General features: G+C 36.1%; 1 protein-coding gene across 3 annotated transcripts; it reads right to left on the reverse strand.

Moving 5' to 3' along the window:
* Positions 1-4,628: 4,628 nt before the first annotated feature.
* LOC100343481 (pancreatic alpha-amylase) lies at positions 4,629-20,531 on the reverse strand. Of its 3 annotated transcripts, none has more exons than XM_008264800.4 (12): positions 20,254-20,502; positions 14,310-14,517; positions 13,455-13,668; positions 12,961-13,107; positions 11,265-11,462; positions 10,665-10,895; positions 9,804-9,937; positions 8,891-9,013; positions 8,709-8,808; positions 8,159-8,277; positions 7,935-8,060; positions 4,629-4,848 (listed from the first exon to the last, which is right to left on the reverse strand). In XM_008264800.4, exons 3-12 carry the CDS (start codon positions 13,620-13,622, stop codon positions 4,659-4,661), a joined length of 1,536 nt encoding a protein of 511 aa, XP_008263022.1. In that variant the 5' UTR covers positions 13,623-13,668; positions 14,310-14,517; positions 20,254-20,502; the 3' UTR covers positions 4,629-4,658. The 3 variants fall into 3 exon arrangements, with proteins under 3 accessions (XP_008263022.1, XP_008263023.1, XP_002715870.1); XM_008264801.4 differs by having other exon boundaries at positions 14,310-14,369; positions 20,254-20,471; XM_002715824.5 differs by lacking the exon at positions 14,310-14,517 and having other exon boundaries at positions 20,254-20,531.
* Positions 20,532-22,902: the final 2,371 nt, after the last annotated feature.

Consider the following 22,902-nt stretch of genomic DNA (forward strand, 5'->3'; position numbering starts at 1 on the left):
GACATTGTCTAAGTATTATCAGAGTCGGTGAACTGAAAAAGCATCCATAGCCTTGGCAGCTCATGACAAGAGCCTAGGGTGATTACTGATGCCATAAGCAAGAGTGTCAATGTGTTAAATCAACAACAGGAGTCACTGTGAACTTACTCCTCATGTAGAACCTCTGTCCTTACTGTGCTGTACATTGTGATTTAATGCTATAACTAGTACTCAAACAGTATTTTTCACTTTGTGTTTCTATGTGGGTGCGAACTGTTGAAATCTTTACTTAATATATACTAAACTGATCTTGTGTATATAAAGAGAAACGAAAATGAATCTTGATGTGAAGGGAAGGGGAGAGGGAGTGGGAGAGGGGAGGGTTGTGGGTGGGAGGGAAGTTATGGGGGGGAAGAAAGCCATTGTAATCCATAAGCTGTACTTTGGAAATTTATATTCATTAAATAAAAGTTAAAAAAAATATTGTCAGGAATCTACAGGATGCTATAAAAAAACCAACATCGGGTTCTAGGAGTTCCTGAAGGCATGGAGAGGGAGAACGGATTAGAAGGCCTATTTAGTGAGACACTAGCAGAAAACTTCCCGGGTTTGGAGAAGGACAGAGACATCCTAGTACAACAAGCTCATAGAACCCCTAATAAACATGACCAAAAGAGATCACAACATGACATGCTGTAATCAAACTCACCAAGTGAAACATAAAGCAAAAATCCTAAAATGTGCAAGAGAGAAATGTCACATTACTCTCAGAGGATCTCCAATCAGACTCACAGCAGACTTTTCATCAGACCCTACAGGCTAGGAGGAAAGGGCAAGATATAGCCCAGGTACTGAGAGAGAAAAACTGATACCAGCCCAGAATATTATATCCTGCAAAGCTCTCATTTGTGAATGTAGGTGAAATAAAGACCTTTCATAGCAAACAGAAATTGAAAGAATTTGTCGCCACTTGTCCAGCCCTGCAAAAGATGCTTAAAGATGTGCTACACACAGAAACACAGAAATACGGGCATCAATATGAAAGAAGGTAAAGGAAGAAAACCTCACAGTAAAAAAATGCCAGGAAGTTCAAAGCATACACTATAAAACATCTTTAGGAAAATGGCAGGGCAAAGTCACTACTTATCCATAGTCACATTGAAGGTTAATGGCCTCAACTCTGCAGTTAAAAGACACAGACTGGCTGAATGGATTAAGGAACAAAACCCATCTATTTGCTACTTACAAGAAACACATCTTTCCAACAAAGATGCATGCAGAGTGAAAGTGAAAGGCTGGAAAAAGATATTCCATACCAACAGAAACCAAAAAAAAGCAGGTGTGGCCATATTAATATCAGACAAAATAAACTTTAATACAAAAACTGTTAAGAGAGACAAAGGGAGGCACTATATAATGATGAAGTGTTCAATTAAACAGGAAGATGTAACTATTATAAATGTATATGCACCTAATTACAGGCACCAGTTTATTTAAAAGATATGTTAAGGGACTTAAAGGGAGACTTAGATTCCAATACAATAGTACTCGGGGACTTCAATATTCCACGCTTAGAAATCGACAGATCAAGCAGATAGAAGATCAACAAGGAAACAGCAGATTTAATTGACACTATAGCCCAAATGGATCTAACAAATATCTACAGAACTTTCAATCCTACATTTAAAGATTTTACATTCTACTCATCAGTGCATGTAACTACTCTAGGATTGACCACATACTAGGCCATAAAGCAAGTCTCAGTAAATTTGAAAGAATTAGAATAATACCATGCAGCTTCTCAGACCACAGCAGAATGAAGGTGGAAATTAGCAACTCAGGATTCCCTAGAGCATATGCAAACACATGGAGGCTGAACAACATGCTCCTGAATGAATACTGCGTCATAGAAGAAATGTTCTCTCTTGCTTGCTCTCTCTCTCTCTCTTTTTTTTCTTTTGACTTAAAAGGGAAGTAATTCCACACAGTTGAGTGGAATTGAGGGTAGTCGATCTATGGAATCTGGCCCCTGTGTGTATTCCTCTGTTCTACCCGCAAGGACCACACAAAGTATCTATGCAGGCCTCAGTGTGGTCTCCAATTTCTCTGCAGTCTCCCATCAGGTTGCCAACATTACCGAGTTTGTGTACTCTGTGAGTTCTCTCGCCCACCCTCATATTTTCACAGTCTCAGTTCATTAGTTCCATACCTTCACTAGTCCTAATCTCCTGTTATTTCTCCCCACCAGAGTCAGGTTTTTCTGCTTGGCTGATGGTGGGCGCCACTTTACGTATGTCCAAAATGGCACCTGCTCTTTGTCTTGCTTGACTTTGTAAGGTGAGTGGAGAGAGAGGCTAGTGTCCGGGCCAGTTCCCCTAATTTATTCATTTTTTTCTCTCCTCCAGTCAGCCTGGTGAACTTTCCCCAGCGGGGCTTCAAGTCTTGTTCCCTCTAGGCTCTTTCTTCCATTTTCCTGCAAATGTCTCGGGCTACCGAGGTTTTTGTCTCACCTCCCCTTCCAGCACTGGTGTGCAGACTCTGAGGCTGGGCTTCCGAGTTGTGGGTGTCCTTGCTCTCCCTGTAGGTTCTCCATGTCACATCTCCTAGATCCGCAAGTGTTTCCTCTGCAATTTTTTTCCCGAGCCTTTCCCTGATACTACAGTAACTGCACTTTTATTAAACTATCTTTTCCTGGACTATCAGTGCGCACCCTCACTATTCTGCCATCTTGGCTCTGCCCACTAGGTTTCTGACTTTAGATTGACGCAACTCCAACCTATGTGGCCATTTGGGGAGGGAACCAGCAGATGGAAGATCTCTCTCCTTCTCTGCCTCTACTTCTCTTTTTCTGTAATTCTAACTTTCAAATAAATAAATAAATCTTTTTTTAAAAAATTGTATTTAAACAACAAGAGCCACTGTGCACTAACTTCCTCAGCAGGACCCATGTTCTCAAAGAACTATATCATGAGACTTAATAGTAATACTTACTCTCAAGAATCACTTTATTTTAGTTTATTAATTGGAGTATATTTTTAAGTATCATAAATTAGGTATGTCTAAGAACTCATAAAAGATGTATCATTCTTGGATTCTTCTTTAAAGACAAGTAAGTTTCTACAAGGAAAGAAGGAGGAGGAAGAAAGGAAAAAGACGAAGTCAAAAAAGTGAAATCACCTTTGAGAAGAAATAACATTGAACAGCCCTTGTCTAGAAGTTGAGGGGCAGTTTTAAAGGTTTTTTATCTTATTTTTTTCTCTTTTTTTTTTCCTTTCTTTTTTTTCCTTTTCCTTTCTTGGACTAAACAGGAGAAGCAGGAGACAGAGGGTTGGGAGAATGCATGGGAAGGTGGATAGGGTAGGTGAGGGGGTGGGAGTGTGGGTAAGAATTACTGTGTTCCTCTTTATTTTCAGTTTTCATGAATATTGTGTAAGGAAGACTGATATGGATGTTCTATGCTGTCCTGGATGATGTGAATTACACTTATGATGTATTTTTGCACATCACAAAGATTTGTGCCCATGACCATGTTGTCCTTTCTAGGCACATTTTTGCAGATGTTGTTGCAGTTTCCCTTTGAATTGTATTGCTTTGCCAACTGTAATTTGAATGAGATCTGAAAAATGTCCAGAACAAAATATAGTTTGATATTTAAAAAAGAATTATTACATTCCTAATGTTGTATTTATGAGATTCATATAAATAAAAAAAAATACTAGTGGATTAGGAAGAAAATTCAGAGGACATGTCACAAAGGTCCTAGATGAACATCAATGTTAGAGAATAAGAGGAGTAAAAAGCCAAACAATCGTAAGTCAAAGCCATTCAGAAGAAAATGAAAAAGAGAATATAACTAAATTATTCCTGTTAATTAAACATGATACATTGTGTAATTTAGATTTCTTCTATTATTCAGCTCTACAACAGTGTTTTCACTTTGCACAAACAATACAGACTTTATTTCCATATAATCATTACTATACCAACTCTCTCTAAGTAATTGATAAAAGTACTCTATTATAGATACAGACATAAATTAGAGACATATAGCACGAAAAATAGGATTAATGACAACTGTATTTCTCAGGATATCATTCTGCATTCTTAGACATTCTGTTGAAAATAGATTAAAGTGATTTAAAATATCCAGCATGTTAACTGCAATTATTTCATTTATATTGTGGAATTTTTTATGCTTTTATAAATTTTTCAATTTGGATACTTATAGCTTTTTAAAAAGAGTATTTATTTATTTATTTATTTGAAAGAAAGAGTGACAGATACAAATCAAAAGGGTAGAAAGAGAAACACACACATGCACACACACACACATAAACACAGAGAGAGAGAGAGAACGCGCGCTTCCTTCCGCTGTCACTGACCAAATGTCCACAACAGCTAGTTCTGAGACAAGCCAAAACAAGAAGTGTCCACCATTGGATGGCAGTCAACAAAGGATATAGGCCACCTTCCACTGCTTTTCTAGGCACATTACAGGAAACCAGATAATAAACAGAGCAGCCGAGACCTGCAAGGCACTCCTGTATGGAACGCCAGCATCACAAATGGCAAATTAACCCATTGCCCCATGCTACCCCCTAGTTATTACAGATTCTACTAAAGATTAATGAGGAAATGGAACACAGTCATTGCTTTGCTGAATTCACTTTATTTGAATTTTATAATTTTGCACCAACATGAATTGCAATGAATGGATCTTCAGCAGAGTTGCTAATAGAAAAGTAAGCTTTGCCATCACTGGAAACAGAGACTTTAATTCCTGTGCAACTGTTACCACTTTTATCTCCAGAAATGACATCACAATACGTGCCACCAGGAAGACCAGTTTGCAAAGTTGAAGATAATGACCTGTAACATAAAATTGAACATTTACTTTCAGTTCACTGTAATTAAATGCAAAAATGCAGACCATCTCCCAAGCAAATAATTAACTTTGTGCCAAATAACTCTAAGTAGTCAAAGTTTCAATAAGAAAAATATCCAAAAAAACCACAATTCCACTATATGTGAAAAGCGCTCTCAGGACCAAAGGACTTCTAGCAGAAGAACCAGGAATTATGTACTCAGAAGAGAATGTCACTGAAAGACGAAGGCTGAAGAATATAAGTAAAGATTTGCAGAAATTGCCACCTTTATATAAATACTAACTGGTAAATATAAATATATTAAATTTTTCTTCAACAGAATTTAAGAAAATACTGCCAGGCTGGCATCGCGGCACACTAGGCTAATCCTCTGCCTTGTGGCGCCAGCACACCGGGTTCTAGTCCCACTCGGGGAGCCAGAATCTGTCCCAGTTGCCCCTCTTCCAGGTCAGCTCTTTGCTGTGGCCAGGGAGTGCAATGGAGGATGGCCCAAGTGCTTGGGCCCTGCACCCCATGGGAGACCAGGAGAAGTACCTGGCTCCTGCTGTCGGATCAACGCGGTGCTCTGGCCACAGCGTGCCAGCCGCGGTGGCCATTGGAGGGTGAACCAACAGCAAAGGAAGACCTTTCTCTCTGTCTCTCTCTCTCTCACTGTCCACTCTGCCTTTCAAAAAAAAAAATTACTGCCATTTTTAAGAATTAAATGGGATTCTATCTTCAAAAGGTTCTTTGTTTTTCAAGATGCTAAAAATAATTTGTGTGGAGGTTAAAATAATCTAACATTTCTGTGAAAGACCTAGTTTGGAATATAAAGCTTTCCTGAATAATTTGGTTTTACACTACATAAATAACCAATATTAAAGAATTAGCTAGGGGCTCCTGTGTTGAAAGGAGAAAGGTTTGTCTTATTTATATAGTTATTTATTTCTTAGCCAGTAAATATAATTTAGGCTAGAGTGAGTTCAACATGGGTAGAAGTTGGCTTGGCTGAGACATTTCAACTGCTGACAAAGAAGTATTTCGAGCTGGGATTCTATATGTCAGGTCATCACTGTTTTAGAGGCAGAGGATTCAAGAATCACTAATACAAGGCCAACAATGAGAAGTTTCAGAACTGTAATACTTTATCCATTTTAGTATTTTTTTTTGTTCTAGTACCATTGGTTGAACTCTGTAATTAACACACAATTATTCTTAGGTGTTTAAATTTTAACTGAAAAGTGATCCCTGTTAGAATTTGGAAAACATTATGCTGAGTGAAATAAGCCAATCCCAAAGGGACAAATACCACTTGTTCTCCTTGATAGGTGACAGCTAACTGAGCACCAAAAAGGAAACCTGTTAAAGTGAAATGAACACTATGAGAAACGGTGACTTGATCAGCCCTCACCCTGACTGTTGATGAGCAACTTAATATGTTATCCCTCTTAGTATTTTTTGTTTGTTCTACTTAATACTTTTGGTTGAATACTGTAATCAATACACAATTCTTCTTAAGTGCTGAAACTTAACTGAAAAGTGATCACTGTTAAATATAAGAGTGGGAATAAGAGAGGGAAGAGATGAGCAATTTGGAACATGCTCAAGCTGACTTACCTCAAACAGTAGAGGTAGAAACATACAAGGGGATTCCAATTCAATCCCATCAAGGTGGCATGTACCAATGCCATCTCACAAGTCCCAGTGATCAATTTCTGTTCACAATTGATCATAATGATAGGACTAAGAACCAAAGGGATCACATAAACAAGACTAGTGTCTGAAAATACTAGCTGATAGAATCAAAAAGGGAGAGAACGATCCAACATGGGAAGTGAGATACACAGCAGACCCATAGAATGGCAGATGTCCTAAACAGCACTCTGGTCTCAGAATCAGCCCTTAAGGCATGCGGATCTGGCTGAAAAGCCCATGAGACTATTTCAGGCATGGAAAGCCAAGACATTCTGGGGGAAAAAAAAAAAAAAAACCTAAATGAAAGATCTCCGCGAGTGAGATCCCAGTGGAAAGAACAGGTCATCAAAGAAGGAGGTACCTTTCTCTGAAGGGAGGAGAGAACTTCCACTTTGACCATGGCCTTGTCTAAATATGATCAGAGTCAGTGAACTCAGGGGGCTTCCATAGCCTTGGCAGCTCATGACAAGAGCCTAGGGTGATTACTGATGCCATAAGCAAGAGTGTCAATGTGTTAAATCAACAACAGGAGTCACTGTGAACTTACTCCTCATGTAGAACCTCTGTCCTTACTGTGCTGTACATTGAGATTTAATGCTATAACTAGTACTCAAACAGTATTTTTCACTTTATGTTTCTGTGTGGGAGCAAACTGTTGAAATTTTTACTCAATGTATGCTAAACTGATCTTGTGTATATAAAGAGAAACGAAAATGAATCTTGATGTGAATGGAAGGGGAAAGAGAGCAGAAAAGGGGAGGGTTGAGGGTGGGAGGGACGTTATGGGGGGGGAAGAAAGCCATTGTAATCCATAAGCTGTACTTTGGAAATTTATATTCATTAAATAAAAGTTTAAAAAAAAAAAAACCTCTAGAAGCAAATCATTAGTCATAAGGTACTTCTTACATATTTGCTTGCATACTTCTTACATATTTGCTATAAAATATAAATTTGTCATAGAAAAGTAAAGAAGGGGTACCAATCATATTGAGGAGGCGTGGAGAAAAACTGCCAGGGAAAAAGATCATATTCCCGTACTAAAGAATAATTTTTCTGTGATAAAAATAATCAGGACTACATGGGATTGCAAAACTCCTACATTAACTATATTAAGAATTTGTAGATTATGTGTGTGTGTGAGCATTTATTGGATTTTTATATTGTATAAGCACATGATTTTGCAAGGATGCAGAAAATAATTCTTGAAAGAAAAAACATTATAAAAAGAGGAGAACAAAGGAGTAAGAGCCATCAGGATATTGTTTTCTTCCTACTTTATGTTTCCTTAAATACCACATTAAAAGAATTTTCAGATAAAACAAGTTAATAAGCACGAAACAGATAAACCAACAATACACAAGTTTAAGCTGCACTCTTAAATTGACATCTACTTACCAGTCATCATTGTTAAAGACAATGAATCCTTTGTTTCCTCTTCCAAAAGCCACTTGATTGCTACCATTATCCCACCAGTTACTGAAAGGCTGGCCATCGACTACATTACGGAAAATGACCATGTTCCTAAAAGCAAGCACAGCATCATTTAAAATGGTTGTATCCTTACACTGCTACAGCTTACATTTTACTATTAGAGAAAATCTCAACATAAATAGTCCCACCTTATTTGGCGCCACCGATGCTCACAGACCCAGTCATTGCCACAAGTAGTGTCTGCATTAATAGTCACTTCCTTAGTTACACCATTATTGTTTGGTGGCCCAATCCAATCGTTAGTATCCTTAATTAGAAACACAAATAGCAAATAATTCACAGTTTTAACAAAGTGTATTTTCTTTTTTATTTTCTATTATACCAAACCCAATCCGTCCTGATTCTTACGTCTCCTATTGTCTTTATTTAGAATATCAACCCTTTAGTTAGAGAAGCACATATTTTATTTCCTGATGTTTATCTTATTTTTAAATGTTTTTTTCTTACTGGGGAATGAATATTTGTCATATTTCTGTAACAGTTTCTACACTTTCGAAAATGGAAAACATGACTTACTTCTTTAATATCCACTATATTACAAAGATCCATGTACTACATTATGTTTATATTTAATAAATATTTAAAGAGTAAATTTCAATGCAATAGGTTCATGTAAAATCAAAACAAGTCTTCCTTTTTTCTAGAGAAAAAAGGTATCTTGAACAACTTAAAGCTTACTTGTCCATTCACAAAATTTCTTGACCACCGGTAGCTTGACATTACTCGTGTGACTCCATAGGGATGAGCAAGCATAAATCCAACTGCCATTTTATACAGTCTGAAAGTTACAAAATGACATTATCATGGGATACCATGTTAACAAGTGGGTTTAAAAATTAAAAACGTATTCTGTTTCCTACCTAGCATCCCAGAAGGTAAGAATAGATGCTCCTCCAGCGCCATGTCCTCGCTGATTGTCGTGGTTATCCACAAAGACAAGTGCTCTGTCAGAAGGCATGAAACCCCAGCCTTCTCCCCAGTTCCTAATTTTAAAGTAATAAGACATGTAAATATAAGTACTCCTTTACAATAGCTTTAGAGTAATCCAATTGAGTATCTATATAACACTGTCAAATAAATTTTCTCTAAATAAATGCATATTCTGTGAGTTTTTCTAATACACATGCAGGTTTAAAATATTTCCTATTTTGATACATATGTGAATTACCTATATTCCATTCTTGTCACAGAGACCATGTGTTTTGTTATTAAATAGTTCTTATAGAGGCTTCAGTATATTGCAATTTGGATAGGCTTCAGAAAGGTCAACATTCCTATCACATTATACAGATTACCAAAATGGGGTAGAATGAGACTTCAATTCTAATTTTCCATATATAAACATTTTTGTATATCAAAAAAATTGATATGGTACATTTCAATTCATAGTGTGGCCACATTTTAAGTACTTTAAAAATGTTATGTTCATTTTAATAATCCAGTTTTATTTTATCATGTATGAAAACATTACACTATCACTTCTCGGCCTTTTGGCTAAGATCAAGTGAAAACATTACACTAGTATACTCGTATCACATGTATGTAAAAAAAATGCAGGTAATATATTGTGTTTCTAGACAAACTTCTTTGTGATATGCATTCTAAATTTTAAAAAAAGATGATTACTTGCAGCTTGGGGAACACTAACCCTTAAAATAATTGACTCTTTGACATTTGTCCAAAATAGGGAGCTTCTAAGAAGATAATTTTCATTAGGCAGTAACACCAGTAGGTGTGAGACATGACTCAAGTGACAAATAATACGTCATTTACTTTAGGTAAGACATCTTCTCTCCATTCCACCGGCGAATAACCGTGCCTAGTTTTGCACCATACTTGAATTCTGTCACACGGCCATTTCCGAAGTACTCACTACTTTTAATTGGCTCACCACCCAGATCAATCACCTAGTAGAAATATAGGGGAAAATATTATTTACATGAGAAATTGAAGCATTTTAGAGAACACATTAACATTGATAGAGAAATGGTTAAGAATATGTAATTTTAATTGTCTAAAACGGTTATGCTCATAGGGTGATTCTGACTTTTTGGATAACACGTATGTTACAATATTGAAAGAAAAATGATAACAAGGTGATCTGTTGTCCTGAGAGAATACCGACCTAATTTAGTCTCCCACATAAATGATAATAAGAGTTCAAACTAACACAGCATTTATTATTTGACTGACAACAATCCTCAGGGTTTGATGAATATCAACTCATTGGTAATTCCCCAAAAACAACCAAGATAAAAACTTTATCATTAACCCAGTTCTTTATGGAAAAGAATTGTTCTCAGGAAGATTAGTAAAGTTGCCTAAAAAACATAAGGTTATTAGTTGCATAGTCAAGATTCCAACCCAGATAGACTGGCTTCAGACAAGACCTATTTGATTCTCTGCCTTCCATAATGTTTCCTGGGGGCTTGGAGGCCTCTTTAAATTGTTTGCACTTCCAATACAATGACTGTGAGAAAGAATTGCTGTCTCCGAGATAAAGAGTTTAAAGAACACTGCTGTATATAAAAGACCCCATCATCAACTGCCATACATTGTGTATTTAATTAAATCTGTTATTTAGTTTCTAATTAGACTATTTTATCTTCACGTGTATACGTGAAGTATACATACCTCTTGGTAAATGAAAGGTTTACTTCCTGAAGGGAACCACTTTGTGTTTAGATTGTTCAGCTTGTCCAAAACTGCCTTTATGTCTCCAGGCCACATATGCTTACATGCATCCAGTCTGAACCCTGCTACACCAATGTCAATGAGACGGTTCAAGTACGCAGCAAGAGTGGAACGCACATAATCTTTTTCCAATGCAAGATCAAGAAGACCAGTCAGACGACAATCTCTGACCTGTTGAGGTTGAAATTTTGTGATTCATAAAACATCACCTTTAACTTGAGAATCTATTTGGTTTTTGATGAACAGGTTCACCAACAGATACATCTATAGTGCCTTCTTTGCATTGGACACTACAGACATATCTTTTAAAAATTTCCTAGTATAAAAATGGGGAATTTATGAAATGTAGCAGATGAGATTTTTAATTGGGGTAACTTTTCAAATATTGATTTGAGTGTGTATTTTCAAACAGTCAAACTTGGTAACATGTTCTCCCAAAGAATCTACACTCATAATTGAAATGGAGTTCAATGAACTACATGTGTCTAATTTAAGATACAGATAATACTTTACTCATATTACTAATTTTTGAGAAATTACCTGATAAATGTCTTGATAGCTCTCAATGCCTCCACTTCCACTTTTACATTTACCATCATTAAAATCCCAACCAGAGTATGGGACAGCTGGAAAATCCCTGTTTTGAGCATTGAAGTAACTCCCACAGGTACTGTGTGTTCCTGCACCTCCACCTTCTCCACACATATGATTAATTACAGCATCCACATAAATACGGACCTGAAAAACAAGGTTTCCACTCCAGTTTGACTTACAGAGAGGCACTAATCGAAACCATTACTGAATATGAAATACAGCATACAAATAAAACTCAAAATTATTTCTGATATTTTATAAATTTTCTACAAAAACAAAGGTAAAATATGAAACAAAACTAATGTGAACTGAGGATCAACAACCCTTATCAACATTTGATCAACTGTGTATTTACATGAATGATAACTTGATAGATAAGAAACTGTCATAATAAAGAAGACATAAAAATTGCAATTTTTGAGAAATAGGTTTCAATTGTGACAGGTGAGATTATTAGAAAAGAAGAAGTTAGCCTCTACCCTTTACTGAGTACCTGAAAACAAGATAGTAGATATTAGTCTCTCATTACATTCCTCATTAAAGAGGGAAGATAACTATTTTGTATGAAAAACCAATGTTGAAAAAAACCTAGGAATTTCAGATGGAGACATAGTCATTTAAAAGTGATTGTAAAGGGAATCCATTTGCTAGAAAGACAAATGTTTTTAGAAATTGATTATGCTGGGGCCGGCGCCATGGCTCACTAGGCTAATCCTCTGCCTTGCGGTGCCGGCACACCGGTTTCTAGTCCGGGTCAGGGCGCCGGATTCTGTCCCGGTTGCCCCTCTTCCAGGTCAGCTCTCTGCTGTGGCCAGGGAGTGAAATGGAGGATGGCCCAAGTGCTTGGGCCCTGCACCCCATGGGAGACCAGGAGAAGCACCTGGCTCCTGCTGTCGGATCAACGCGGTGCTCTGGCCACAGCGTGCCGGCCGTGGCAGCCACTTGAGGGTGAACCAACGGCAAAGGAAGACCTTTCTCTCTGTCTCTCTCTCTCACTGTCCACTCTGCCTGTCAAAGAAAGAAAGAAAGAAAGAAAGAAAGAAAGAAAGAAAGAAAGAAAGAAAGAAAGAAAGAAATTGTTTATGCTGGGGCCGGTACTGTGGCTCAGCAGGTTAACACCCTTGCTTGTAACGAGGCATCCCACACGAACACCGGTTCTAGTCCTGGTTGCTACTCTTTGAATCCAGCTCTCTGCTGTGGCCTAGGAGAGCAGTAGAGGATGGACCAAGTCCTTGGGCCCCTGCACCCGTGTGGGAGATCTGATAGAAGCTCCTGGCTCCAGGCCTCAGATCAGCACAGTTCTGGCCATTGTGGCCATTTGGGGAGTGAATCAATGGAAGAAAGAACTTTCTCTCTGTCTTTACCTCTCACTGTCTGTAACTCTTCCTCTCTAATAAATGTATAAAATCTTTTAATAAAAATAAATGAATTCTACTTTAACAAATTTCTACTTTGGTAGATAAATTGTGGCTACAAAAAGATTTATGCAATTTGAACATAGCACAATGCAAATTTTGAGTTACAGCTAAGGTATGGAGTGAAATTTAACAGTTTAAAATATGGAAATCTTTCTGCTCAAAACAGCAAGAGATGACACAGAAAAATTACTTTCCTCCAAATTTTTAAAGGAAACTTTACTTACACCGACATTGTTGCATCTCGACACCATGTCTCTAAATTCAGCTTCATTTCCAGATCTGGTGCATAATTTATAACTAATTGGTTGGTATCTTTCCCACCAAGGTCTAAAAGGATTGGTAACTACAATGTTTTCATTGGGTGGAGAGACCTAAAATATAAAATGTATCAATAAGTATCAAATTATACTTTAAGGTATACTATTGAATGTTCCAGAAACTGGTCAACAAGTATTTCTCAACTTTTATGTAGCTGCATTTCTAAAGAAACAACAAAACTATTATTAGCACATTAAAGATATCCTGCTGGGGAAAGATTCTATCAGAAACCAAAAAAAAAAGTCACCAAAAGTACCAAATTTTTTCTCCTACACAAAACTGTTTTATTGAGAATACATTCACATAAAACTCCACAATACCCACTTTAGAGATGTTGATCAGAATACAATTCATTATAAGCATAGCAAACTATGCAATTGGTCCCATGAACAAAACTCACCTGAACTCCTCCATATCCATTGGGAGCCAAGTATCGCTCACATTCCTTGGCAATATCAACCCAGCGCCATTCAAACAGGTGGACAATAGATGTGCGTCCCTGTTGGGTATGTGGGCTATACTGTGCCCAGCAGAACCCAAGGGCAGAAAGCAACAGAAAGATCTTCATTTTGCTCTCAGGTGATAGATGTTCTTTCTAGGAGCTATTTATATTCCTGTAAAAGCACATGATGCAAAGTAAATATTAATATGAATAAATACTTGGAGTACAAGTGGCGTATTCATTCTCTGAAAAAGATTATCAATGATAATGTCCATGCAACAGCTGAAGAACATTCATAAGATCTCCCAGGAAAATAATCTAAATGGCTTCAAAGATCTACTGATTTTTCTTACACAGGGAATATTGGCTTTTTCAAACACCTGGCATTATGTATATCTAAAAAGTAATTATTCATGTTTTATTTAATTAGGATTAGATCATCCATTTACCTTCAATAACAGAAGGAAAATAACTAAGCCAACAGAAACATATTCAAAATATTGCTTTTACATTAGATTTTTTTAAACTTCAAAACATAGTCATTTATAACATAATTATTAAAACAATATAATTAATAAACATAAAAGAATAGAATATCCTATCTAATTCTTATTTCCACCCCAACCTAAATTTTTAGCTACTAAAATGTCTGCATTAGGATTTAGGAAACTACTTGGAATTTAAATGTTTATAAGAAAGAGAACAAGAACTTGGTTCTCTTGCATCAAATCATGTCTTTATTACTGGGGCTACAGTAGTAGGGTTTGTGGTGGAATTGGTTGTTTTCTTCCTATTGTCAAATATTTCTTGTACCTGATACAATACTAAATAATTGTATTCACATCCATCTTCATTCTTATAGTAATTGAAATCCTAGGAAACATGATAATAGTCCAGCTGAGAAAAATTTTATCCATTCATTCAACAAGCAATGCTCAAGTGTCTGCTTTTCGCCAAGGGCTGGGGATGGCATAAGGATACAATGATGGGCAGACAGTTTCCGTTTTCAGGAGCTTACAATCTAGTGAATGAGAATAAATACATGAGTAAATAATAAATACAATAGTAATAAAAGGGGAAATAAAATAATGTCAGGTAGTAAAAAGGATTAGTATGAAAAACAGTAAATAAAATGGACAGTGCTTGCACCATCAAGATATTTTACATTGGATCAAAAGTAAGGCATCGCTGAAGGAGATACTGTCAGCTGTGACTTGAATCATTTGATGGAGTCAGTCATTTCAAGGTCACAAAAAGAGCAAGATGGCAGAAGAAAGAACAAGAGGGGCAAGTGTCTGGGTGCAGTGGCGCAGTGGGTAAAGCTGCCTCCTGAGACGCATGCATCCCATGTGAGAGCTGGTTTAGTCCCAGCTACTTCATTTCCAATCCAGCAGCAGAAAAAGACTCAAAAACTTTGGCCATTGCCACATATTTGGGTCTCCCAGATGGAGTTCCATGCTTCTGGTTTTAGCCTGGCCCAGCCCAGAATATTGAGACCATTTAGAGAGTGAACCGGCAGATGGCAGATTCACTCACTTTCTCTCTAACTCTCCAATTTTATAAATAAAATATTTTTTTCTAAAGAGAAAGAGCAAGCATAAGCCTTAAGGTAAGAAAAAGATGAGAATATTCAGTGAACATTTAAAAAAAGATAACATAGCTGAACTTTGACACAACAGAAGTAAAATGGAGTGATATGAGGCAAGAGAGGTAGGATAGACCAGATGTGACTCTGTAGACCATGAAGAAATCTAGAGCCATGGAGTCTCTAAAATGGAAGCTGAACAACTCCACTGCACTTTAAGAATCAACCAATGTTTCTTCTGAAAAGAAATCAGAGTGTAGGAGAGCAACAGTGGAGAAAGAAAGATCAAATATTTGAATTTTGAGTTTTACCACTGTCCAAGAAAAGAAGAGTGGCTTGGACTAGGACATAGACAGGATGTATTTCAGAGGCAGACAGGCAATAGACTATGTCTAAATTAGCACTGGGGAATGAGGAAAAGAAAAACATTAAAGATAAGATCATTGGGTTGTCAAGTTATTTCTTACCATAAGGAAAACCAAGTAAGTACCAGCTTTGGGAAGGGTTTCAGGGTGCTATGGACCTTAATTATTCCTCTATCAATCTTTTTTAAAGATAACTTTTATTCATTTTGAAAGACAAAGTGTTTGAAGGAGAGAGGGAGAGCCAGAGAGAAAGATCTTTCACCTGCTGGTTTACTCAAAAAAGGCCGCAATGACTAGGGCTGTTCCAAAATGAAGCCAGAGCCTAGAACTCTATCCTGGTTTCCCATGTGAGTAGCAGGGGCCCGAGCCCTAAGACCATCTTTTGCTGCTTTCCTGGTACATTAGAGGAAGTTGGATTGAAAGCATAACAGCCAGAACTGACTCTATGACATGGGATGTGGTGTTCCAAGTGGCAGCTTAACCCACTGTTCGACAATGCCAGCCACTCTCCATCAATCTTAATGCTCTTCTTTGCTCTTTCCCCAACCAACCATATGAGAACAATCCATTGCAGAGCTAGAAGTTCATCAGTTCATTATGTTTTATGCACAATTTCATACCTCCATGACTTACCAATTGCTTCCCTTCATCCTGTAATTTCCTCCACCATCTTTGAGAACCTGTCAGATACCGTTCCTCCCACATTCAGCATGAACAACATTGTTTTGAAGATTGCCTATACATGCTCAGCAAAGTCAATAACTCTTCTACTATATAATAACTTCAAGCACATATGACATTAGTAAGCTGATTTGATTTGAATTACAAATTTTTCTATATAATTGAATGTTTATATGCCCACCATTTGATGTTAACTTCTCAAAAGTAGATTTCCCATTTTATAACTAAAGCTAGGAAATGATTGTTGTAATCCCTTAGGTGCCAAATAAACAGCTATAACATACAAATTGTAGGTTTCAGGTATTGTTCAAGAATATGGCGTAACATGGGTTACATTTTAATGGATTTTTTGGAAATAAGTGAAGACTATGGCAGAAATTCTGTAATGCATTTAACTTCAATCATTGCAAGTACTTTGTAAACATGAAGGAACTAAGATCTGGAAGACTAAAAAAAATTTAATTATAAACTTGAATTTACTTTCCTTTTTGCTTCTTTTAATGTCTCATAAATTGTTACATTACATATGTGAATTATGTTAGATTTCTCTTATGGCTATTCTACAGGATATTTTATGTCAGATGTACTGAAACTGGGTTAACAGTCCTCATAAGAGGGTCAGGTGCATAGACCTTCCAACCCTCTGAGTTAACCAACCAGCTACAGGTGGATCAAGTAACAGCTACCCATGGTTAAACCAGCAGAAAATTCACCTGGTAAACCTGCAGATCTGTGAGACATGAGCTTTTATCATTATTCCCCAATAATTCAATAATACAGATACAAGAAACACTGTTGAGTTGGTGGGCATTGTCTCTCTAGGAAATGCTCATTAATCAGGAAATAGAAGAAAGATCCAAAGTAGACTCTGATTGGAAGTTTGAGTGTGTGAAAAAATGTTTTTGTCACTGATACTGCAAATTAAGGGTTATTTTGCTTTCGGCAAACTAAGTAACAAATATGTGAGGCATACTTAGTTTAAGGTACCACTTTACAAGTAAAAGGAAGTATAAAAGTAATAATTAACAAAACAACAAGTATGAGAAAATGAGTAGACAGCTTTGTTAATTTTCCACAAAGCAATCATAGTCTGGGAAAAGGCACACAAGGTATAACAACTGATTTAGCACAGACGTTGATCAAAGCAAGTAGTATGTACAAGCAGCACTACTAAGCAAGTAGTATGTACAATCCAGTGCACACAGGCAATTATGAGGCCTGGAGAGTTGAGTCCTTGACTTCTGACAAGAGAGACTTCAAAGCTTCAACTTTGGGAAAAGTTATCAGTTTCTTAAATGATGAGGTGGAGTGAACAGGAACAAGAGGACAAAGATGTGCCTTTTAAATAGGGAGGAATGTTTCATTTCCAGAGAAAGGCTTTAAATCAAAAATGGAAAGGAAATTTTACAAGAAGTGAAGGAAAATAACGGGATATTTGTGAGTTCTAGAATCGAAGTAGGAGAGAAAACTGACAGTGTTTCAAAGATGGATGTGTAAAAGCCCAGAGAGAAAAAAAAAAGAGGAGAGGGGACAGGAGGGAAGGGGAAGAGAAAGGAAGGGAGGGAAGGGAAATGGAAAGGAAGGGAAACATTGTTTGAACTTCACACTTCCCTCAGGGTTCCAAAGACTGAAATGTAAAGGTTGGGAAAAATGAACTTAGGAGTCAGAAAAACTGCAATATAAATACTGAGCCTTCTATCTGTCCAGTACCTGCTTTATCTATTTGAAAACTAACTGCCTTAGCTATGATCTAGAAAAAATAACATGAAGAATTTACAAAAGTTCTGTAAATGTGTGTTATAAAAAGTGTTTATGGATTTCACAGTTTTTTGCACCAAAGAAACCTTATCTTTTAATTTTATTTTTCCATGAACTTTTAGATACCTTGTAGGTGTCTCATAAAGTTATCAGGATTAAACAAATTAATGTACTTGGCCATTCTCACTTTTGATTTCTTTCCATTCCTTTCTTCCCAACTTCTAATAACACTTTCTACTTCTCCGAATTATGTTCATATCACTTAGAACAGGTAGAGATAAGAAGAAATCAGCCATATTTTCCACCTGTAATTTTCCACATTTTTCCCTTTCTTCTTTTTGATATTTCCCTCTCTCCATTCTGCTCTGCTTCCCTCCTGGCACTACCCTTCCTTCTCTACATTTGCCTGCTCTCCCCCACCTCCTTCCTCCTTTTACTCCTTCCTCCCTCTCTGCCTCTCTCCTTTACTCTTTTTTTCCTTATTTAGAATTTCTGGTATACTCAAGTTGGTTTTGAAATATACTTCTCAACTTGCCAATTAAACTTTGGACTGTTCCTTTTAATAGCAGAGCATGTTTTTCACAGGTGCATTCAGGATACTTTCAAAATAAGAAGAAAGTAGCAGACTTGATTATTATTTTCAGATTCATTTTAGGCTTAATTAGCATCACAAGATAAGTGATGTACAAACAAATAACTTTCTACCAGGTTTCACATATCATCATATATTTTCTCTTTCAGCCTTAAGTTTCACCTAAAAAGTATTATGAAATGCTATAAATATCATAGCAAAGATATTAAAACAACAAATATACATTTATTGCTTTAAAAGTCTGCAAATAAAGCTTTGATGTTTTTGCTATCAAAAATAAGATAAAAGTGTTCAATTTAAATTATTGCATTTGTTTTTTGCAACAGTTACCCTTACAGAGTTCTCCACAGAGAAGCTGTTATAGTTATTAATATTAATATCAATGTTCTATGACCTGTGTATTGCCTACAGGTTTCCTACTGTTTCAAATGAGATATCTTGGGAATTCCGTAAGAATATAAAATAGGACATTTGGTAATATCATAAAAAAAGCAATATTGCTGAAGCTGTATATATATATAAATATATATTTTGAAGTGTCAGTACACTATATTGATTGTTAAAAATAAAAATTTTAACTCAAAAGTACAAAATATGGTGTTCTCAAAAAATGTCTCAGCAATCAACATAATATGAAAGGTATCTGGAATTTAATTTAATGTTCACAATATGAATGACATATAAGGAAAATTCTGTACTCAAATCCAGTTTTTATCTTAATACATTGAGTAACATAAATTTAATTATATAATAATGATTTAATTATTATATAAAGTTGTTATGTTATATATTATATAAATATTATATTATATAAAATTATTATATAAAAATAATTTAATTATTTCTGAAATCACATAAGACAGATTTAGAAAAATGAAAGAACACTATCAAAATGTTAACCAAAAAATAAAAGCTCCATAAAACTTGTGTTTCTGTGTCTTTCTTTGCATACACATGTATGCATACACACACACACACGCACGCATAACTGTTATTTACAAAGTTTTTTCTTATTTTAAATGTAGTCTTACATCTGTGTCAGATAAAAATAATTTTAACATATAAGTAAATTAATATGGATCAAGAAGAGGCAAGTTACTCATCATTCATAGCTCTTAGTTTAGGTGTCTTTTATATAAATTTTCTTAGAGCAAATAAGTAATAGTAACATAATCAAAAATCTTATAGAATTAATTTTCATGTCACATCTCTCCATGTTATTTTATCATTTCCATTTATCTCCAAGTGTGTTGATTTAATTGTTGTCCACTTTCTTGGTTTCAATATACTAAAACTTCAAATATTGATTTCATTATAGATTCATTCAAGTAAATGGTTTTTTACTGGATAAAATTCCCAATCTCTTTAAATTTTATATTCATTGTGTACATTTTTTTTCAAGAGATTTGCCAGCCCCAACCAAAAAACTAAAATTCAACAAGCGAATAGATGTGAGCTCATGATCTCTCATATATGAAGATTAGAGAAAAAAAGACAAGCATAATAAAATTTGTCTGCCAAATCATTGGAATCAATCAAAGAAACATTTTGAGCCACAGCTGGACGTATTTCAAATATTAACAGTACATTTTGTGCTGCTAGACTGAAACATGAGTTGTCAACAAACCTAAAATAGATTGTGCAACTCTGAACTGTATCAAAACATATGAAAGAAACCACTTATCTCAACAAAGGAGAGAGGGAGAGAGAGAGAGAGAGAAAGAAGGGAAAAAGGAGACCTTTATGATACACAAAAAATATATTATAATAGCTTACCAGATTTACTGATTTAAGTCAACAATATTCTAAACTCATATTTTTCAGTCATGAAATAACACAATTCACTGTTCTGGGTTTGCTTTCTTCATCGGTGTAAAAATAAGGAGGGATTTAGTATTTCACAGATTTCCCATAACCTCTTCCTTGTAATATGCACTGTTACAGCAGTACTCCAATTCCTTAAACATGATTTGCAGAGTTTAAGCTGAGCCTCACAATGACATCAGGTTTGGCACTATCACTTCTGTTTGCTTGGCAAACTGCTGTCTCTTCTCTTCGCTCAATTTGCTGTCCTACAACCTCTTCCAGCTATACTGTACCCCTTTAGTTTGTTTTCTCTTCCTACAATAATCTCTTTCCTACTCTCCACTGATCTTATTTCCTTCAATTATTTGTATCAGTATGTAAAAAAAAACTTTTGTTAAAATAATCTTAGAGAACTGAATAGCATATAAGTGAGTCAAATTAGTTTAAATAAAATGTAACTAGAATATAAACAAAGTCACTAAATAAAAAATGTAATTTAATTCCAAGCTTTGTCATTTATTATATGAACCTTAGAGAAAACATTTAAGTAAATAGGCTTAATTGAGGTTCATATTTCAAAATGAGGATGATAGTAATGTGGATATTATGATTAAAAACCCATTTACAGTACTAACAATGACTATTCAGTGTTACTCTGTGAATTTTCCAAGCATTATTTCTCTGACCACATACATCCTGAAATGTAGAATTATTATTATACTCATTTATAAGATGAAGAAACTGAGGCAGTGACAAATTAGTTAATGAAATTTTTCCATGATAAAATTACAATAAGTATTGCACTAAAATTTAAAGTAAAGTAGTCTAAATCCTCAGTGGGTTCTTTAACCATTATTCATTCTTAGAGTTTCACTAATTAAATTTTTGGGAAAATCACATAAAATATTGTGTGGAAGTATTTTTTAACCTAGAAATTGTCTTTAGCTAATATGAATAAATTTAGAAGATTGTAATTGTAGTATGGGATAGTCTCATGTTTCTTACTTTTTAATGTTCCTACCTGATTAGATTATTTATGTTTCTACAGCAGTGCATATTTCAGATCTCATATTTACACACAGAAACATTTTATAAAAATGTGGGGTACCCCGTGCAGATGAAGTATGCACCCTGATCTGTAGAATTTGGGAGTGTTCGTGTGATTTGTTTTAACACTGAAATATAAGCAGATGTAGTATAATTTTAAATATATGTTTCCTAGATTCTTCAAGCATACATCACAATGCTTTTGTCACATATTGCAAAGGAAATAATAGGAAGTTGCTAGCCTCTTGAATAACCCTAATTTCCATGCATCAATCCTACCTGTCATTTTTTGACCCTTGAGCAATAAGCAGCCTGGATCTCTGTATTGTCGTAGCAGCGACAATTTGGTTTCTACCTTCCTTATTCTTTTAGTTTGCCTTATTCAATTAGCTCGAGCCAGAGCCACAGAGAAACAAGCCATTGTAGGGAAACCTCAGAGTCTGTATGAAAGTCATCCGGGTACATGGCAATAGATCCCCAGTGAAAATCCTCAGCAACAAGGAAATCATTAGTGTTGGGAAATCCCCTAGTCAGCACTCTGCCTCAGATATGTGTCTCCCCTCTTATCATCCATACTCTGCCTCAGCTATGTGTCTCCCCTCTTATCATCCATACTCTGCCTCAGCTATGTGTCTCCCCTCTTATCATCCATACAGCCCAGGTGTCCAGTTTCGGCTGTCCTACTGGCCTGCTGCTGCCTGGCAGCATACTGCAGCAGTTGTCTGCAACCAGCTGTCCTGCTTGTTACACTGTTTGCCTGCAGCACACACGAGCAGCCAACTAGCCTATAGCTATTCTGACTCCTGCTGCAGCCTTGCCGTGAATTTAATAAATCTAACTCTGCTCACTCTTTCATTCTCCCTCTATCTGACAGCTGGTGAACTGGATGATGCCAGCTGCAGTAGTTAGCTTCCATCACAGTCTGCACAATCAAAATTTTCCCATATACTTGGTCTAAAATACAAACTCAGCAAAAAAAAAGTTGCTTTTTGAGGAAATATTCTCCGAAAAAAATCTGATGCATCAGTCCCTTTTCGAAATTACTTTTCCCCAATAAATAAAAATTGCTTCATTGATTTAATAGCTTTAGAGGAAAAGACAGAAAATATTTATTCCATGCAATATTTTTCATTTTCATGAAAATTTGAAGCTTACTCTCAGAGAGGTTAAAACTGTTTCTCTACCTCCTAAATTTTATAACTGAAATCCCAAAAATAGCCAAGATGGAAAAATAAGGAGGGAGCTTACTGATAGTCCAGGAGAAGACAGATTAATAAAAGTGAAAATAGTATAGTCTCAGGGAAGAATTGGGGGAAAAAACAGCAGAGGAAACTCTTCCGTAATTAGAGGCACATGATGGACATACATGGAGGGCATGGGCGCCCCCAGCTTGGGACTCTAGCTGCCAGCACTGGAAAGAGAGATGAGACGAAAGTGCAGTAGCCTAAGACACTGGCAAAAAAGTGGCAGGAAGAGCCCAGAGGGAATGAGGCTTGAAGCCCCATGGGGGAAAGTACACCAGCCTAACTAGAGGAGAAAAAAAAAATAAAAGGGACGGTACCAATACCATTC

Source organism: Oryctolagus cuniculus, chromosome 7 (assembly GCF_964237555.1).
Source record: "Oryctolagus cuniculus chromosome 7, mOryCun1.1, whole genome shotgun sequence".
NCBI classification, from domain to species: Eukaryota; Metazoa; Chordata; class Mammalia; order Lagomorpha; family Leporidae; genus Oryctolagus; species Oryctolagus cuniculus.

Excerpts from the sequence above, each read along its gene's own strand:
- LOC100343481 (XM_002715824.5), bottom strand. The coding sequence starts at position 13,622 with ATGAAGATCTTTCTGTTGCTTTCTGCCCTTGGGTTCTGCTGGGCACAG. Across the intron at positions 9,938-10,664 it reads AACCTTTCATTTACCAAGAG|GTGATTGATCTGGGTGGTGA; the intron begins GTATGTATACTT and ends TATTTCTACTAG. Across the intron at positions 4,849-7,934 it reads GTCTTTAACAATGATGACTG|GTCATTATCTTCAACTTTGC; the intron begins GTAAGTAGATGT and ends TTTATGTTACAG.